The following is a 19,739-nucleotide window of genomic DNA, read 5'->3' on the forward strand; positions in this document are numbered from 1 at the left end:
AGGTAAGGCGGGACCAGTGCCTTAGAGAGCGTCTTAAAAAAGTACATTAAATAATGGCGCCATTTTTTTCGTACCTGTCACGTTTGACACGAAATGTAATAAGTTTATATAAATTATGGAAATTCATAAGTACCATTATAGGTATATTTAATTCGTATTATTTTACGTCGCACTGTAGGTAACACATTATATGACCTAACCTTAGCAGTACTACGCGTAGAGAGTTGTTGCTGCCCGTAGCGCCATCAGAGAGTCATTTCCGTTAATTTCGAGAGCCAACGAGATTCCTCGCGGCCTTTATAAATTTCCGGTAGAGTAAGGTGCAATCAAACGCTACATTTTGGTACCACTGAAGTGAAGTTGGTTTATTTTTTGAAATTGGGTTTGGATATTGCTAGTAAAATAGGCTGATTTGTATTTATTCCTAGGAAATACATGTTTTCTATGATTTATGCGGTTTATGGTTACCTACATATGAAGGCACACCATCGTGAATTCATGTGCCGTATTCGAATAATGTTATTAAGATGTGAATAAGTTGTCATTGCGATATGATACCGGTCTATAAGCATCAAAAGTGACGTTGCTATGCCATTTTTGACACGAACATATCCGATCCATATTGTATCAATATAAATTTAATATTTGACATAATTTTTTCATCATCATTCATTAATTCAGTAAAATTGGCATTGTTTTTGCTTTGTAATTTTACGGAAACGATCGTACTTCGTATACTGAGACTGACTGAAATAGCATGACACGTTCGTATGTTTCCGTAAAATAAGAAGGAAAAACATTAAGCACTACATCTGTATAAGCACTACATAAGTATTGTATGTACGTAAATATTTATAATTTTGTCACAACTATAAACTAAAGTTAATCAAGCGGAAACATTCAGCAACCGGACGCGACAATCCTTATCGATTTATACCCATTTACGTATTCCAGTGTGAGAAAAACAGGTGTTAAGACAGTGACGAGTGGCTATTTCCATCGAATAAATAACTTAAAGTACAGTAAAATTGTTCTTCTAATAGTTCGCTTAGTTTATTAGTATAGTTAGTAATATACCTACATACATACTGGCCTGGCCTTAGCGTCTATTTCAGACGATTTATGGTGCAATGTCCGAGAGACATCGCTTTTGATGACTAAAGAGACCTATGCGAGAGCGACACATTTTGCCACACAGCTGACAAGGGAAGCTTTGCAACCGATTGCGACGTTTCGCTATTTCGTTTCGTTTTTAATATACCTAATAACACTGATAAAATGGGTCAAACACTTCAACACGTCACGAGCTATAATGCAGGTTTTTCCAAGCCACTTTTGTGTTTTTACACTTTTTACCATAATCTTTAGCCCCTTTCATAAAATACAGTTCGCTTGTCCCTTTCTATCACACCAATACGTCGGAAAGGGACAAACGAACTTTATCGGTTCGATAACTTTATAATACGTTTATGAATAAGGGAGTTAGTGTTTATCAAATGTAACATTTTTAAATAAAAGCAAACTTCCAAAAGTATAAACATGAAATTTTATCAGGTCATTATATGGATCGCCATTTATTTAGACGCAATAAAGAACCTGATCTATTGTAGTAACGTTATTTATGTGGACGATACAATAAAGTGGAAATATTCGCACGTACTTGTCGGAAACTAGACTAAATAATTAAAACATGTGTAAGTTAATTACACTTCTGATTTTTTTAAAACATAATTTTATATTTAAATGCTCACTAGACTTATTAAAACAGATTGATCGACTAAAAGATTTGACAATCAAGCTATTTAAGACACTGGCATGGTTTATCCAACTTATAGGCAAAGATATACATTTCATCATTACAAAGATGTAAAATACCTATTTATACTACTTATAATTATTTATATATGTAATAGCTTCAACAGTACACTGAGAGAGTTTGGTTATTCACTATTTAGCGATATGAAAAAGATTATTGCACTAATTCAAGAACTGTCCCCAATCCCAAACACCATAAAAAAGTGCTGCCAGTATCAACTAGCCACTGGTGTCACATCTCGGACACTGGCGATCAAATATAATGAAAGAGGCGCAGATTAGTAACTACCAAAGCCAACCCATGGCGTCGAAAATCTTGCCATCCATTAGGTGAGTATCTACTGGACGGCAAGATTGAGACTGACAAGATTATTGTGCTGGCAAGAATTTGCCAGTGCAAGATCCTCAAGTATTGTACCCCACATCAGCTTACAAGCAGGTCGATCAGTGTACTGAGCCTTGAGCGTGGCGATGATCTTATGATACTGCTGGGTGTTGGCACGCTCAGCGCGGGTGTGGCGTGACGGCGCTCGCGCCGCCGCGTGACAGAGGAACCCTCCGTCAAGAACCACCAGTCGGTACTCTTGTAGACAGAGCTCCAGCATCTAGGCAAAGGAGATTTTTCAAATTTAGTTTGTCTTGAAGTGCATGAGGTTTCGGGATCCACTCGTTCGAAACTCGCTCATGCGAAAAAGGGTTTTTGCAACCTTATATATTATAGAGAATATACGTTATCCCGTCGTTTTTGCCAAGGCTCAAGAAAGTCCGCATGGAAAAAAACCTCAAGATAACTCTTGGGATTATAAGATAGCGGTTACTTCGCAAATAAACTAGTGCCTAAAGCTACGCTAATCCTTGAGATAGCAACCATGCTAAGCTGACCTTGGGTTCTTGAGCAGTGTTAAAAATCCGGGCAACACGAGAGAGATGAGACTATCTTTGGACGACAGTACTAGTATATACGAATGACAAAACATAATGCAGATATCCTGGATGGATCTGGATAACTGGAAATCGTTGGCGTCGAAATTTAAATGTCGAACGTTACGCTCTAAGAATCCGTAAACGGCCGAAGATAAATTACTGACATTGTCCCTATCCGGTGATTTGGGTCGGCAATAAATTACAGGCATGGGAAACTTACTAAATCCTAAGTGTAATCTCATGCCTGCACCGGCAGATAGAATCTGTAGTAAAACCGCAGTGCGAAAAGAGATAAGGTACAGCGGGGCGAATCCCGACTGGGGGCCAATCGTAACTGATCCATTTTTTCTATTATTACACGATGATGTTGAGTTCTACATGTATCCACTGAACACGCCTCCTACCATATATAACCGATGGACACTCTATTTAATAATCAGAGATCGGAAAAATTTGCGTCATTGCTCGCAATAATGTGGACATGTCTCCAAAATTAATCAAATAATTAATCATTTAATTTATTTCTTACTTGACATATAATTTGATTCCTAGTCAATAAATACAAAAGTTTTATTAAAGAAAATAATCAGTATTTATCGACACAACTAGGGAACAAATCAAATTATTTTATTGAATATTTTTTGATTTGTTATTTTTTCAAGTAGTCACACTACTATATATAAATTATAAATTTAAATAGATATCATACACGAAAGAAAAAACGACAAGGCCCACTGGTGGCCGAACCAGTGAGCCTTGTCGTTTTTTCTTTCGTGTATGATATCTATTTAAATTTACAGTATTTATCGAGTTAGCATTTATGCTGAGTCGGGACCATTTCGTGGTAACTTGTATGTTTTAATTTCTTTTATTTGCTGTTTCTGTTTTTTTTACTTGTGTATTTTTATTGTAATTATCATAAATAAATAATTGATTGATTGATTATTTTTTCCAAGTTTTCAGCAGTCGGTATATTCTTTTTACATCAAAAACATACTTAAGTGCTGAAATACTCCGCTTGCAATCCACTGATGTTAATGGGGCAAACTTAAGTAGTTTTATAGGAATATTATTATTCCAGTATAATTCAGAGTTTATTTTCTGTTCTAAGTTGTGGGCGATAACCTCAAAATCGGGATTTCTGTCAAGGACGGCTTTCATTTTAGTTTGCAAACGGTTACCTTATTTCTCCGGGTATACTGTCCAGATTATTTAATATATTTCTTATTTTACTTAAAGTGTATTCGACAGTATTTGAAGAAGACTGTAAATTCTCTATTAAAACCAAAATGGATTTGAAATGTTGTGAAATGAACTGTAAATTGTCGACGACATCATCAACTTTTGTATTTATTGACTATTAGGAATCAAATTATATGTCAAGTAAGAAATAAATTAAATGAATAATTATTTGATTAATTTTGGGGACATGTCCACATTATTGCGACCAATGACGCAAATTTTTCCGATCTCTGTTAATAATGCAAACATTGTAAAACATGGAAAAAATGAACCAGTTGCATTTGTCCCCCAGTCGAAATTGTCCCGCTGTACCTTACTGCTTTGCCGGGACAGTCGCTATGACCTTCTTAGCCGCCGCTAAACTTGGCTGCCAGAGGTGTGAATTTTTCCATTTCTTCCTTTAATTTAAAAGTTCAAGTATGTAGTATTATGTTTACATAATTTGCTATAACTTAAGTTCAAATTTTTTTTCCAAAAAACAGACGTCAATAATAATAGTATCTTTTTTCATATAAACTGCGTGATTCGAACTTTAGTAGGTATCCTGCGTTTTCACATTATCCGATATCCTATACATTACAGGCGCCATCTTGGACTTTTCCACTGAAATCCTTCCGGCATCCGATATCGGATCGGATAATGAGAAAACGGACTAAAGTTAAACTTATAATCGGATCTAGAGCTTAACTTACCTTATCATCTTAAACTTAGAATCGGGCCAGTAATAAGTAAGTAATATAAAATACCTGTGTCATTTTATCCTGCCGTCCCTCCCACGAAAGTGACTCGCTGTACCACGGCTCCTTCCGAGTCCCGAAGTATAGCGGTTCCCATCGGTGGAACGGGTACTCTCGCCGGGCGATCAACATGGGCTGAAACGGAAATATTCCGTTACCATGCTACGATGTACAGTCTGACCAGAAAGAGTAGAAATTAAAAAGTGACAACATTGTAGTGCCATCCCTTTCAAATCAATATGTGTGAGAAAACGGGACGTTGCATGAACCATAGTTAATATTAATAGACACGTCAACGTCACGCAGCAGAGGTTTAAGGAACGTCCCATAAAATAAAATTTAGCACAACACAAGTATAAACAAACTAAGATACGAAATTCGTACATTCAAGAAGAGGCCGTCAATGGTCGAGACGGAAATAGAATCTGAGTCTTCAACTTACGAGGCGTCTTTAGACCTACTCTCAAAAACAAATCGTGTGTTATTTAATATTACATGCATTTAACTATACTTAAAATCCAACACTTAAAATAGCTCTTGTGAGCTAATATAGATATCGTACACGATTGTGAAGACGGAGCATCTTGTACTAAACAAGGATTCCGAAGAAATGGCAACTACACCCACAAAAACTAGGAAATCAATCAGGTAAGCTCCTTCGAAAAACGTATATTTGGAAGTGACAGGGGCAACATTCTCGTGATTTTAGTATATTTTATGGTATCATTATCAGCACATATTTACAATTAGCTTTTGCCCGCGGCTTCGCTCGCGTTAGAAAGAGACAAAAAGTAGCCTATCTCCATCCCTTCAACTATCTCCACTTAAAAAATCACGACAATTCGTCACTCCGTTTTGCCGTGAAAGACGGACAAACAAACAGACACACACACTTTCCATTTATAATATTAGTATGGATAAAGACTTGTGAGATATTTGTCACGAAAGAAAAAGCGACCAAGTCCACCGAAAATAAATATTTAATATAAAAATAATTTGATTTGTTCCTTAGTTGGAGGTCTCGTGAAGTTAAGAAGGAAAGAATGAAAAATCTAAACAAATCTCAGTATAGAAGGGGCAGAAATCTTCGAAAGCGCTTCACTATAAAGAAATAGTATTTTTATCTCTTCTGCATGTGATCACATCATCACACAAGTTTCTTATACCTCGAACAAGTAGGAGGAATACAGAACATTTAAACGAGATCTCGTTCCGTTTAGGCTCATTGTTACATGCAAATTGCCGCCAAACTCAATTTTCACTCTGCCTACCGAGACAGATGAAAATAATTTGTTTCAAGTTCAATAACGATTTTCTTCGCAGAGAAACGTTATTTATGAGAAAAAATGTATATGACCCGGTATGCATCACGTATCGCAAGAAGAACGTGTAAGGAATTTGTAGTAACAAATCAGCAGAGACGTATTATGAGAGTTCAGGAGACTTTAATCCCCACCTCGACCAAGTCATCAAACCCCATTCGCCGCTGACAAAAAAAATCTGACCCATCTCTTCTCTGTGCATGTAAATAATTTTATTAGATTGCGTTAGGTATTCCTCAAATTATGGTATATGTATGGAATTTTTTAATTCCGCATTTTCATTCTTGACCCTGTAGGTACGAGTTGTATGATCCATCCCTCCCTTAAACTTTTTATAACTACGTGCGATCACAGAATATATAATAGTACAAGTACAGAAGGCCCACTGCTTTGATGTTCACGAAATGCCGCCTTTTAAATACCTACAAAATTCTTACAAAGAAACGAGCCGCACGTGCGCGGCGTCCCGTGGTAGGGTTACCAATGGATTCAAACGAATTAATACTCACATAAAATGTTATACTATTATATTCAAGTCTTGGGTACTTTCTAGGTATATATACTGTATTTATATATTTTTGTTCAAGTTCTAACATCACAAATCACAAGCCTTATTGACCTTTCCGTGGGACTTAATCAGTAGTAGATCTGTGTAAGAATGTCCTATGGTATTTATTTTATTCAATATGTCTATTTAACTAAATATTTGCGATTTAACTGTATAGACCGGTACAAGTGGTACAACCGACTCAAAGCCGGCGTTACATAGTCTGAATCAGATCAGATGTGTGTGTAAGATAATAGATAATTTTCAGATAAGTCCATAAGTGCGTTTTGTTGAAATCAACCATCAATGTCATTGAGATTCGCACTCAACATTATTGCCAAGTTGCCAACACGAAAACCGTGTTACGGAAACTTAAACGTCAGTCTTGTTACAAGGTTTGTGCAGCGCTGCACCAACTCCGCTGTTCCAATTTCGAACGACAATCAAATCCCCTCGTGTGACAGCCGAGGTCTTAACGAATTTAACCCCCCTCTAATCGGTTAGTAATTATGGGGGCGCCTAACTGGCCCACTTTCGGGACGCGGATTCACGGAGCGGCTGATGGTCTTTTAAATTTGGAGCGGGTTTTGTTTAACAAGGCGCTAATGGAAGTTTGCGAGTTCCGGATTGTTATCTGGGCAAAGTTAAGGTTTTAAGCCGCGCTTGTCATTCTTGTATGAAAATTGTACTCAATATGATAATGTCAAGTAACGGGCTATAAAATAGGAGCTTATTCCTGCGTCTTCATTTGAGTTTAAATTCATTCCATTCATGATAACGGTGATGTGTGCTCAAGGCTCCACTTCTTAAATCCATGGAGCCTAAAGGACCGATCGAGCGAAAGAAAACCTCTTATTCACGCAACACCACATTTCACGGGCTTTTCTTGTTGATGCCGAGGTAAATACATTTTACAAACTATAGTCCTTACTATAAAAAAGGAAAATAGGGTATTTTTAGTCCTTACTAAAAATACCCTATTTTCCTTCTCGGGCCTATGGCTTTTTTTATCTTTTCAGCTATTAACGCGCGGCTAACAGATGCATAAAACAAAACATAAAGACAGATAAATTTTAACTATGTAGCTTCTGTATACATATGTGAATCACACATACCTTAGCAACTTAATGTTGTGTTTCTTATCACATCACAATAAAAATAAAAGCATTACACAACTAAAAGCTCATTTTTAGCCCGCGCGTTTACTTCACCTACGTTTGACATTGCAATGAATGAGGCTTTTAGAAGTGTAGGTGTAATGCTTTGAAATATGCTACTAATGCTACAATGACGCCCACATGTATCTGAAATAAAGTTTAAGGGGAATAATAAAGCAGACGGTCATGAAATCTAGAGACTTAAGGGGTATCTGACAGCAATCAAGAGTCACTCGCCCTCAGAGTGTATCAAAGATGCCTTGGTACTTAGCGAACGTCACAATCAATCTTTTAATCGTTACGTTTCGTAAGCGTAACTAGTAGTGGCGCGACAGACTATTTCGATGGCCTTGTGGCGTTCAACGATTGTTACTTCGGCTAGGCCTTACTAAAATGGCATTAGGTATAAGTTCTACTGAAATTGGGATCGGTGCCATCGCGGAGGAATGGTCTAGGAGTTCAGGGTGCCACGGTAAAGGATTGGTCACTTTTTCTTTATATATGTATAACATTTATCTCAGTTTATGGTTTCAGTGTGAAAGTCTGCGAATATACAAAATGTTATCATCATTGGAATACTCATTTGCAACTGAATAGAAACGTCGTATGGTGAACAGTAATCATGTCATTTGAAGAAGCATGTCATTTGTTGTTACAAAAAATAAAAACACGCAAAAATATTTCGGGAAAATATGATTTTGGCCACTTCCAGGCTGCGAAACAGCGCCATCTAATTTTCAGGGGTACGATTTTTTTTATCCTTGGATATATCGAGAACGAGATTAGGTATTTCGTTATGATACAGCCAACTCATATCTGATATCTACGTAGTTTCTTACAACATTAAAAACGAATTAACAATGTAGACGTAGAATTACCTCAAGGATACCAGGCGACTGCCGAGCGAGCCAAGTTTGTAAACCAGGGAACCTCTGGCAGTGTGAGCAGAACTTCTGGTGGAAATACATGGCTCGGTTGGAGGCGACCATTTTAACCAATCTGGGGACAAAACAAAATGAACGATGCTTGTGTTGTTATGCATTTTACGACATCACGAACCAAAAATAAATAAATATATGCAAAGATACACACACTTTTCAGTATCACTAAAAAAATAAACAAATAAATTCAAGCAGTGGCTGCTTAACTAAATTGTAAACTATACAAATAAACTGGTGCAATCTTTGTATAGAAATATACCAAAAACTAATTTTAATCTATCTAACCTCTCTCACATTTTGGAGACCAACTAACCTTGTTAATACTAAGTAATTTAAAAGTCTGTGAAAATTGTGACAAAATTAGCTTCTTTTATTTCTGATTCATTTTTTTAAGTATATACATATATGTACATAAGGCATCCTCATATCCTAATGAGAGGTTTTTCGGTATAAAAACACCAAAAATATGCCGCCAATTCCGTTTCCTGAATTATGATTTAGCAGTGTATGCGCGTTCCCTAAATTATATTACAACGACGAATATGTATGAGCTGCGACTTAGGCGGTTTCTCCAATTTCATTACGGCATTCGTAAAAATATGGAGATTCATGTGAACCGAATAACAAGTACGAAATCCTTGGTGGAAAATATTTTAATACGTTTTTTTCCAATTTGAGGTGAATATCTCGGAAGTAGCGTCATTGACAGTCGAGATAGATTCGTTATATGTTATGATTGGTTTGCACAGATTAGAAGTGGATGTATACACACTGTGAAGGTGACGTAACGGAATCATTAGTTCTTAGATACTTATTCACTAAGTTTGTTAAAAACTTACAAAGAAAGTGATCAAAAGATTATTACTAGGTAGGTGTTGTTTTCGATACCTAAGCAGTAACACCTGAATCCGATGCCTTTAAGCTAAGAATAAATTTCAAAGTGAAAAAAGTATTGCGTTGTGAGAAGCCGTGAGTTCAAGTCTCATATATAGAAAAAATAGAAATGTATGCGAGAGAACAGAATACTATCCCAAAAGATTTACTGTTAAATCGTTATTTATCTAAGGTACATTAAATCTTTTTTTTTTTTTTTATTTTATTTAAAGAAAAAAACACAGTTACATAGTACCTTAAATTAAATTTTCGCCAAACTGTGAGACAGTTTGTTGGCGTAGCGCTCAATTAAACTTTAAACTACATTAGATTAGGTACTTTACACTAAGATTAAGATAACAACATTGAAGTAAGTATATAGCAATTGTCAGTCTACGATAACAGAAACTTTTTTATGAAGGTAGATAAATTATTGAGTGTACAACATGGGGCTTAAAACCCGTTATAGTTGGTAGGTTTATACTACAGCAATAGGCTCAACTGACCATTCGTGAATGCTATCGCATTTCAATAAGGTTCACGAATGATCATCTTTCGAACGATTTATCATAGTGCTATTTGCCACAAGAAGTAATATAAAAATATCCCTTTGGGAAATCTCGCAAAGGAAAAATAAGGACAAGAACTAGGACAATAGCGGTCCAACAGGTGGGCGAGACTTGGAAAAGTCGCGCTCAACTGTTGCGAATGAACTAAGTAAATAGCTTCATTTGTCAACTTACGTGTCCTTGTCGCGCGGAATCTCCTCTCCTTTCTCCACCTCAAATAGTGGCACCACGAAAACAGTCTTCCCGAAAATGCAACCTTCATCTCTCTTCTTGTCCCCCATTAATTTTCTAACCATGGTCAAAAACTTGGGCGCCAACCCGTCACTTGGCACCATTTCGATGTCTGACACAATGAAGTAGTTTGTCCTTGACGCATTCCTGGCGACGTTTCTACCTACATTTATATGATATATCAAATTGTTGTCCTTCTTGAAAGTCATTATGCTATAATCGATACCAGCACAGTCATCAAACATCAAATCTGGGGCATATATTCTTTTCGCCGACATTTGCGACATCATTCTCGCAATTTTACTCTTCCTGGCCTGTTGAATGTATTCATATCTAGTCTTATTATCTAATTTCCTGTAATTATCCAGTTTCTTCTGTAACATTTCTTCTAATGTTATATTTGAAGTAGTTGTCGGCATTTCTGTGGTCGTGGTGCGTTGTTCCTTGCTACGTAATTTCGGTGGATGTTTTTTTGGATAGAAAAGATGGAGTGACACTTTAGACATTCCGGAATAGCAGTGGCAGAGTTGATTCATTATCTGCATAGTGATATCCAAATCGTAGTTAGGTACAAAAACTGAGAGACTGATAGGACCGTCCCAATACCTTGCTATTTCTGCTATATGATAAATATATTCCGGGGTTGCTTGGGTGGCGTATGTGACTGCATTATATTTGCTGTGGTTAGAGTATGCTGTGCCCATGACAGCATTGTAAATTACTCTATAAGGGCTCTGTAGTCCAGCTTCGGGAGTAGGCATTACACGAAAAGTTCCCCATTTAAGCGTGTCTGGGAGGCCATAATTGAATTGGCAGTATGTTTTGTTTTCGTTAGGCTGTCGTCCCCTGAGGAACGCGCCAGGTTGGTAGTCAAAGTCACCGATCTTTGTTTGCGCGTGGTGATGGTGGTGGTGGCGATGGGAGTAAAGGTGGAAGATGAGGGTGAGGGTCACGATGAGGGACGCTATGAGGAGCAGCGTGGAGTGTCGCCTCGTCAGCCGGTACGAGTACGCCCCGAAGATCCGCAAGCATCTCGACATGTTTATGTAGCATTGTATTAATTCAGAACGATGCTTCAACTGACAATTCCATTGGACATATAAATTGGACAGGATTCATCATTCCTATACGTTACTATTTTTGCTATTATCATTAATTCTTTTAATATTTTTCTGCCGCACAAGGGGTTATATCCTTCTGTCGAAATATGACGATTCTGTGCTCTGTTTTTTTACCGCGATACTGAAGATATAGCGATATACTAATATTGATAAATGTATTTTCACTTTGAGGTCCACGTATTTTTCAGGTATAAAATAGAATAACAATAATCACAATGCTCCTATTCTACTTTTGACAGATCTGATGCGAATTAAAAATATAGAACTGATGTTCCATTAATTCGTTATTTCACATTTAGTCAGTCCAAATTACAATACAATATTAATAATAAGGCATACCTACATATGACACAATAATAATTTCATTACATACTGTCAAAATACAAATGTGTTACGGAAAAACAAATGAATACCGTTCCGCAAAAAAAATTAACACATTGAAAAATATTTCAAATTTAGAGCACACTTATGTTTATTTTTGATTTCAGGTACACTATCACAGTTTATTATTCACAATCCAAGGAATTTTACTGAAGTATTTATTATTTGGAGCAGAATAAGTTACTTTGACAGATGTTGCGCGCGCACGCGAGAAATCAATATCTCCGCCATGCTGCTATCCAGTCAGTGGGTTTCCTATGCGAAAACCGAATGTAAACTAAATTGTTTCCTGTTACAAATAAAATAAAACTCTGAGATCTTTTGTATCATTGAGTGAAGTTCATTCCAATTATTTAAAATCAAAAGTAGGTATACTATACCTGTAAGAGAATTTAATATGATGTGTAATAAAGTTTTTCCAGTGAACCAAAAAGTAATTGATTGCGTTCATTCTGATTTATTTATAAAAACCAAAACCATAACTATATAAGGACTAAAATAAATATAATATGTTAATTATCTTTTCTTGAAATAATAACTAAGATTGTTGTTCTGAAAGAGAATGTTTTATTAAGTACAAACAAATTATACTCTAATACATGTTGAAATTATAACAATGAAAATGCTCACCTGAAAGAGAAACAACATTTAAGCTAATATTCCAGTATCTTTTAAACGATTTACAAATAAAACATTATTCATTGAATAAAGCCTCTGACATTTGGTGCGTAAATATAAATGTCAAAGTCATGGCCGTGTCATAGACACTTACAAGAGTCATAGGTTGAATATGTAACAAAAAGGCTTTATTTACATAAATTTAAACTTAAATGTGTTCACATGGACAATGTGAAAGTAGAACTGAGGTAGCCCCCTGGTGCCGCAGATTTACATCGCCTGCTCCAGCAGATTACACAATTGGATGCCAAACGCCTCCTATGACACAAAAATATGCTGAATTATATACGTGTTGTAGAAAAATCAAATAGCCAGAGCTGACCAAACAGAACGTCTAGTTTATAAGTAGACAATAGTTATTTGTTATACAAGGGGGCAAAGTTGTATTTTAACGCCGAGTGTGGAATTAAAAAACGAGCAAGTGAAAGCATTCTATTGAACCACGAGCGAAGCGAGTGGTTCGAGTATAGAATCCTGAACTTGCGAGTTTTTTACACACGAGAAGTAAAATACATTTGCACCCGAGTGTAACACAAAACTTTTCCCCTCCCTATAGCGAGGAAACTACAACGCAAAAAATGCGTTTATCACTGCTTCCAGTAGTTCCACAGGTGGTAAATCATCTTTATTACTAGATTCACCTACTTTTAATTATTTTTAAATCGGGACTTAATCGCGTATAACTACATATTAAACTGACCTCCAACGTTTCAAGGACGGCGTTGTCCCCGTGGTCTCGGAGAAGACTGGCTTGAAATGACATCAACACCTTCTGACAGCCGCGCGAGTTATACCGTTTCAATCACCTGGCGTTTATAAAATTGATTGCAGTTGTGGTAGCTCCTACATTGGAGAAACTAAGCGCACCATAGAAGAAAGGGTAAAGGAGCACATCGCGGCTGTGAAAAATCGTCAGGTCAACAAGTCTGCCGTGGCTGAACATTTGTTAGAGTCAGGGCCAAACCACTGGATCGAACTACATGACCCTAAAGTCCTTTCCACGGAACGCCATTTCTACAGTAGAAAAGTGCGCGAAGCCATTGAAATCAAAAAACATCGCAATTTCAATCGGGACGAAGGTTTTAGGATCTCATCCACATTAATAAGTGTAAGCCGAAAATAATATCGACAGTCGTTAAATCGAATATCGTCAGTGTTGTATGTCGACAGAGTAACATCCCTAGTGCGCAAACAGTTCAAGTTGATAATCAAAACCAAGTGCGGGTAGTTCGAAAAACTCGCGCGGCTGTCAGAAGGTGTTGATGTCATTTCAAGCCAGTCTTCTCCGAGACCACGGGGACAACGCCGTCCTTGAAACGTTGGAGGTCAGTTTAATATGTAGTTATACGCGATTAAGTCCCGATTTAAAAATAATTATGTGTAATAATCGTGAAAGTTTAAATCAGTGTTTCACCTACTTTTATCAATTTTAAAGCAGTTAATTTGACTTTATTCAAGGTCAAATTACTTTACCCACTAGTGGATAAAAAGCGTTTTTACCCGCTGGTATTAAATGACAAAACACGTGTTTCCGAACTAGTGAGGGGAAAACGATTCTTATTCCCAACACCTATTTTGAAATTAAATTCGCCTACTTTTTTTATTTGGCCGCCTTTTTTACTGGCAAGGTTGCAGTGTTTAGTACCTTATTGTCGTGGATTTGCTGGTTGAAGGCTTCCACCACTCCGTTCACCTCGTGGGAGATGTCACGTCCATGCCACACCACTTTCAGTTCGGACTGAAACAAGCAAAATGTATAAACATCAAACTCGCTTTCAAGTATTATGTCGGTGAGCTACTATATTATGAGCAGCCATCATGCGTACCTCGATGTTTGTGCTCAAGAGTAAGGAGCAGTCGATTATGCTGACGCCGCTGATGGGTCTCGGGCGGACACGCACGCTGCCTTCGATGCGCGTGTTAGTCGCCTGCAGGCTGTAAGTAGAACAAAATAACCATATCACGATGTGTTCTAGAGTTTTCAATCAGTTAGTTACTTGTGGTACCTAATAGGTAGTTTAATTAACTTACATTCCAGAGTTTGAAGCTTCGAATTCGCGACCAAGGACGGCTGCTTTAGCACCCTGTGATTCTGAAAATATACAAATTATTTTAGACACGTACTGTCAAAAGGTTTCGAGACAACAAATTTGGTATCCTGATTATTTAGTAAAAAACTATGACTAAATACTTACTGACGACACAGGCGATACTTGGCCACACTAGGTTGAAGTTAAGCCGCATGCTGACCGAGTTGAAGCTGAGCCGGTCGAACTTGTTGTGGGAGAGCCCCGTGCACTCCAGGTCCTCCAAGTGCGCGTAGGCGCTGCGACAGAATGATACATAGTCAAACTTTGCTACTAGTTTTAAAATGTGTCGTTTTACTCGAATTTCAATTAATCTCGATCCTAAAATGGCAATGCCTTGTTTGGCAATGAAATATTAGGGTGTGTTTAATATAGATTAATAATAGTAATGTAAATAATTTTTAATGTGCATTAACCAGATCCTAACCTGAGGAAGGGCGTGTCAATGCCGGTGGATCTGTATTCCGTGACCAGCGGGTCGTACCCGTTCTCCCTCAAGCGCTGGTTCATGTTGTTCACGGCTCGCTGGATCCTGTTCGTGACGGTGATGAACGCCTGGCCTCCATCTGTCGGTAAAACATGTACATGAGACCTTCGACTTACTAGTCTTACTGCTTTGCTTACTTATACCACAGTATAATAAAAAGCACTATCGTACAGTATGGTCACTCCCGCTCCCCGCTGTAAGTGCCGCCCACGCCCTCTCGGCTACCTCACAGTTACCGCCTATCAAAAACACGAACAGTCGACCTGTCATATTTCACTCATACAAGCATAGTACGCGTTCACCTACACGAGCTAAGACTGTGTGCTAGGAATGCGCCTCTTTCAATATATTTGATCTCCAGTTTCCGAGGTGTGCTTATACGTACGGTTTTATACGGTTTTTTTTTTACACAGATACGTAGTCCTTATTAATTTCACACTTACCGAGTTCAAGTTCATTCTGGGGTAGAGCACTGATACCTGCGAGCAGCAGGGTAAAGGCAAGGACAATAAACTGCATTTTGTTTATTCAGTTATAATTAATAACCAAAAATATAATTGGTAAATTGCACTGCTCTGCTGAAGAAGCAAATTAGTGATATGCCGATGTCTCAAACTGTGAGATATTTATACTCAATCAATGAGAGATTATGAGTGCATTTCTGATTTTTATCTTTAATAAATCGGATTTTGACCTGCTTTATCAAGGACAAGCAATGAAAATCAAGATACCAAAGTGTTTGAAAATGCTTATTCATAAAAAATACGCTAGCAAACATTTGAATTTGAGATAGAAAATGCTTTGAAGATGGCCCTCGTAAGAGGATAAGCTGAAACTTAGCTGGAACGAAATGGTAACAAAGGTGAATTTTGGAAAACCTGATAAGTGTTGAGAGCCATCAAAAAGAGACACCTGTTAAGACATGATGAGTTAATAAAGACAATTACAGAAGGGAAAAAAGGAACCACGGAAAAGACGGAAGACAGAAAGAAAGCACAGAAGGGCAACACTAAATTTTGACGACCGGTCTGGTCTAACGCGTAGTGACCCTGCCTGCTAAGCCTCGGTCCCGGGTTCGAATCCCGGTAAGGGAACACAGATATTTTATCTATATAAGTAAGTATACAGTCGCCTAGCTCCTATAGTACAAGCTTTGCTTAGTTTGGGGTTAGGTTGATCTGTGTAAGGTATCCCCCAATATTTATTTTTTCTACTCCCGAACTGTTATTCGTCATTTACAGGGTCGAGCATAGATCGTTAAAACCCTACATAAAAGATGCCCGCCCCCGCTCGGCGTCCCGCGCACCCGCGCATACTCGTACGTTATAGCTCTTAAAGTATTGTTAGGTAGCCTTTAAGGGATGTAGCGTGGGTGCGCGGGGCGCCGGGGGTTGCGGCGGCGCGGGGGAAGTGCGAGCGACAGGGTGAGTGCAGGATCATTAAAGAGGACAAGTCAAAATACAGAGTGCGAATTTCACGAAAGTTATTCTAGAAAACTATTAAAAAGTAAGTGCATGGTCGTAGAAAAAGTATTGTATACAACGGTATTTAACTGAGCCACAAAATACTCGTGGCGTCTTAATAATAATTTTCGGCTTCGCCTCAAATTGGTACCCACGCCATTCGTCTTTTTTGACCTCCTTTAAACGCCTGTTGCATAAAATACTATAAATGAATCATAACCATAAGTAGCAGAGTTAAATTTGAGTCTTATCAGGCTCTTCATGAGACGGTCAAAGAAAGACATGCCTTAGAGATTTTACTGATTCACTGACAATATTAAGATTTGTAGTTTAAGATAACGGTCAGAGAAACTAATTGTAAAAACTTTTATCGAGAATTCTTAGATAATAATTATGACCATTGTTGTCTGACTTTTAAATTTATTGGTATCATAAGTAGGCACCTACATAAAATATTTAAGTACCTTATCGTCATTAAAATCCTTTATAATTATGTCTACCCAGTAACACAATAATAAGATTATTTGAGATCAGATTCGATAAAGTTCAACTTTTCATATCTTAGGTAATTGTTTTTGTACCTAATTGTATTCAGATTATAAAATATAAGTACCTACATTTAATAAGATAACAGATCATATTTTGTGAATTGATTCACTGTATTTTGTTAAAATATGTAAAACAAAACCTGTTTAAGATAATAATCGAACGTAAATTGTATAAGTATCTAGTACCGCATGCACATATCATTATTATATGTTTGCATTTCCTACGTGCATCATAAAAAATCTTTGTTTCACAAACACCTTTATTCGTAAATAAAGATGAAGTTTATCGCAATTACCTTTGCACTCTTGTTCGCAGGCATCTGTGCACTACACCAGAATGACATCGAACTCGGTAAGTGCCAAATGTTGTCCACGATGACTAAGACAAAGTATGAAAAAGTAGTACCTCGAAGGTCTCATATTCATTACTGTATTGACAGATGGAGGCCAGGCGTTCATCACCGTCACGAACAGGATCCAGCGAGCCGTGAACAACATGAACCAGCGCTTGAGGGAGAACGGGTACGACCCGCTGGTCACGGAGTACAGGTCCACCGGCATTGACACGCCCTTCCTCAGGTGAGGAACTTAGGTTATGCACACTAAAAAATATTAACATTTAAATATTAAACACACTCTAATAACTTATCGCCGAAGATAGTTTAAGACTGAGTTTAATTGAAATTCGAGTGAAACGACACATTTTAAAACTAGTAGCAAAATCTGACTAAATATTCATTTTGCCGCAGCGCCTACGCGCACGTGGAGGACCTGAAGTGCACGGGGCTCTCCCACAACAAGTTCGACCGGCTCAGCTTCAACTCGGTCAGCATGCGGCTTAACTTCAACCTTGTGTGGCCGAGTATCGCCTGTGTCGTCAGTAAGTATTTAGTCGTAGTTTTTAGCTAAATAAGCAGGATACCAAAATTGTTGCCTAGAAACCTTTTGACAGTACATGCCTAAAATAATTTGTATATTTTCAGAATCACAGGGTGCTAAGGCAGCCGTCCTTGGGCGCGAATTCGAAGCTTCAAACTCTGGAATGTAAGTTAATTAAACTACCTATTACCACAAGTAACTGATTAAAAACTCTAGAAAACATCGTGATATACTTCTTCCTGTTCTACTTACAGCCTGCAGGCGACTAACACGCGCATTGAGGGCAGCGTGCGCGTCCGCCCGAGACCCATCAGCGGCGTCAGCATAATCGACTGCTCCTTACTCTTGAGCACAAACATCGAGGTACGCATGATGGCTGCTCATAATACAGTAGCTCACCAACTTAATACTCGAATGTGAGTTTGATGTTTAAATATATTGCTTGTTTCAGTCCGACCTGAAAGTGGTGTGGCATGGACGTGACATCTCCGACAAGGTGAAAGTAGTGGTGGAAGCCTTGAACAAGCAAATCCAGGATAATAAGGTACTACTCACCTTTCCAGTGGAAAAAGGCTGCATATCAGAATAAAAATATTGTCGTTTTCTACTAACAAATTGAGTGTGTTCCTAAATGTCATTTGAGTCTGATAAGAATTAGGTTTCGTACACAAAAACTTTCCAATTGATCGCCTCTGATTGTTTGCACATCGCTTTAACTACGTCAGACTGTTATTTCCTAAGCCTGTATTAATATTCTAAAACATTTTTTGTCATAGGAGGCGTTTGGCGTCCAACTGTGTAACCTGCTGGAGCAGGCGATGTAAATCTACGACGCCAGAGGGCTACTTTAGTCGTACATACATAGTACTGTGTCAATTTAATACATTAAATTTTTGGTATATACTTGAAACATGTTTTCTAACTTTGAGAAATATATAAGAATCAACACATATTCGTTTGACTTGAAAACCCCTTTGGTACTTTAATCTAACATATCTTACAAGAGGCAGAAACTATAACATCTTTATCATATAACGTCTTTCACATCACGGAACAATGGTATCCCTTTTGGGAGGCGTTCACGGAGCTGAATCTAACACTTTAATTAAATGTAGGTACATCAAACTGACTCTATACATCTACAATTAAATATATTGCTTTTCTAGCAAGTAAAGCCTAGATGTGTCCTTAATTTCTTCGTATGCAATGAGGTAAGTAGTTAACGTTTATCTAAATTGAATTTCAGATTTAGCTCCAAGCAAAATAATGTGTTCTTTACATGATTTCACTTGGGACACCGGCCCCGTGATAAAAAGTCAGAAACAAATAAGGAAAACAAATTTAGGTCATTGTAGTAGTAATCATTGAGTAAACCAATTTTATTTGTCTACAGAGATGTTGCTTTATTGACTAAAAACTTCCAAACATTATATAGTATCGCCGAAGTAACACAAAGTATCGGTACACCCGATTTGTGTCTTAACTTTCATAGTTGTTGAGAAATCGCTTCCGCTATTCAAAACTTTGAAACGGAAGTAAGCAGTTTAAGTTTCCAACACGCTACCAAACAACGTCTTTTTGGAACACCAGTCTTCGTTTAGATTTACACCCGAGCTATCGCCATGAAAAATTCCATATTTAAAGAACACTTTATAGCAACAAATTTTGTAAAACCTCTCTACAGAGTTAGTTTTGCCAAACCGCCCTATGACTTTGACAAAACTAATCTAGTCGGCG

At 37.6% G+C, this 19,739-nt stretch overlaps 3 protein-coding genes across 3 annotated transcripts; 1 reads left to right on the forward strand and 2 right to left on the reverse strand.

Moving 5' to 3' along the window:
* Positions 1–2,007: 2,007 nt before the first annotated feature.
* On the reverse strand, positions 2,008–12,266 carry LOC125236068 (beta-1,4-glucuronyltransferase 1-like). Its single transcript, XM_048142754.1, has 4 exons — positions 10,302–12,266; positions 8,623–8,743; positions 4,728–4,853; positions 2,008–2,420 (listed from the first exon to the last, which is right to left on the reverse strand). Exons 1-4 carry the CDS (start codon positions 11,396–11,398, stop codon positions 2,154–2,156), a joined length of 1,611 nt encoding a protein of 536 aa, XP_047998711.1. The 5' UTR covers positions 11,399–12,266; the 3' UTR covers positions 2,008–2,153.
* A 138-nt stretch (positions 12,267–12,404) lies between these two features.
* LOC125236069 lies at positions 12,405–15,716 on the reverse strand. The gene is made up of 7 exons (XM_048142755.1): positions 15,556–15,716; positions 15,053–15,191; positions 14,734–14,864; positions 14,570–14,630; positions 14,365–14,473; positions 14,184–14,276; positions 12,405–12,796 (listed from the first exon to the last, which is right to left on the reverse strand). The coding sequence occupies exons 1-7, from the start codon at positions 15,629–15,631 to the stop codon at positions 12,749–12,751; spliced, it is 657 nt and encodes a 218-aa protein (XP_047998712.1). The 5' UTR covers positions 15,632–15,716; the 3' UTR covers positions 12,405–12,748.
* A 1,598-nt stretch (positions 15,717–17,314) lies between these two features.
* On the forward strand, positions 17,315–18,950 carry LOC125236056. The gene is made up of 7 exons (XM_048142746.1): positions 17,315–17,475; positions 17,564–17,702; positions 17,873–18,003; positions 18,107–18,167; positions 18,257–18,365; positions 18,454–18,546; positions 18,779–18,950. The coding sequence occupies exons 1-7, from the start codon at positions 17,400–17,402 to the stop codon at positions 18,824–18,826; spliced, it is 657 nt and encodes a 218-aa protein (XP_047998703.1). The 5' UTR covers positions 17,315–17,399; the 3' UTR covers positions 18,827–18,950.
* Positions 18,951–19,739: the final 789 nt, after the last annotated feature.

Source organism: Leguminivora glycinivorella, chromosome 18, assembly GCF_023078275.1.
Source record: "Leguminivora glycinivorella isolate SPB_JAAS2020 chromosome 18, LegGlyc_1.1, whole genome shotgun sequence".
NCBI classification, from domain to species: domain Eukaryota; kingdom Metazoa; phylum Arthropoda; class Insecta; order Lepidoptera; family Tortricidae; genus Leguminivora; species Leguminivora glycinivorella.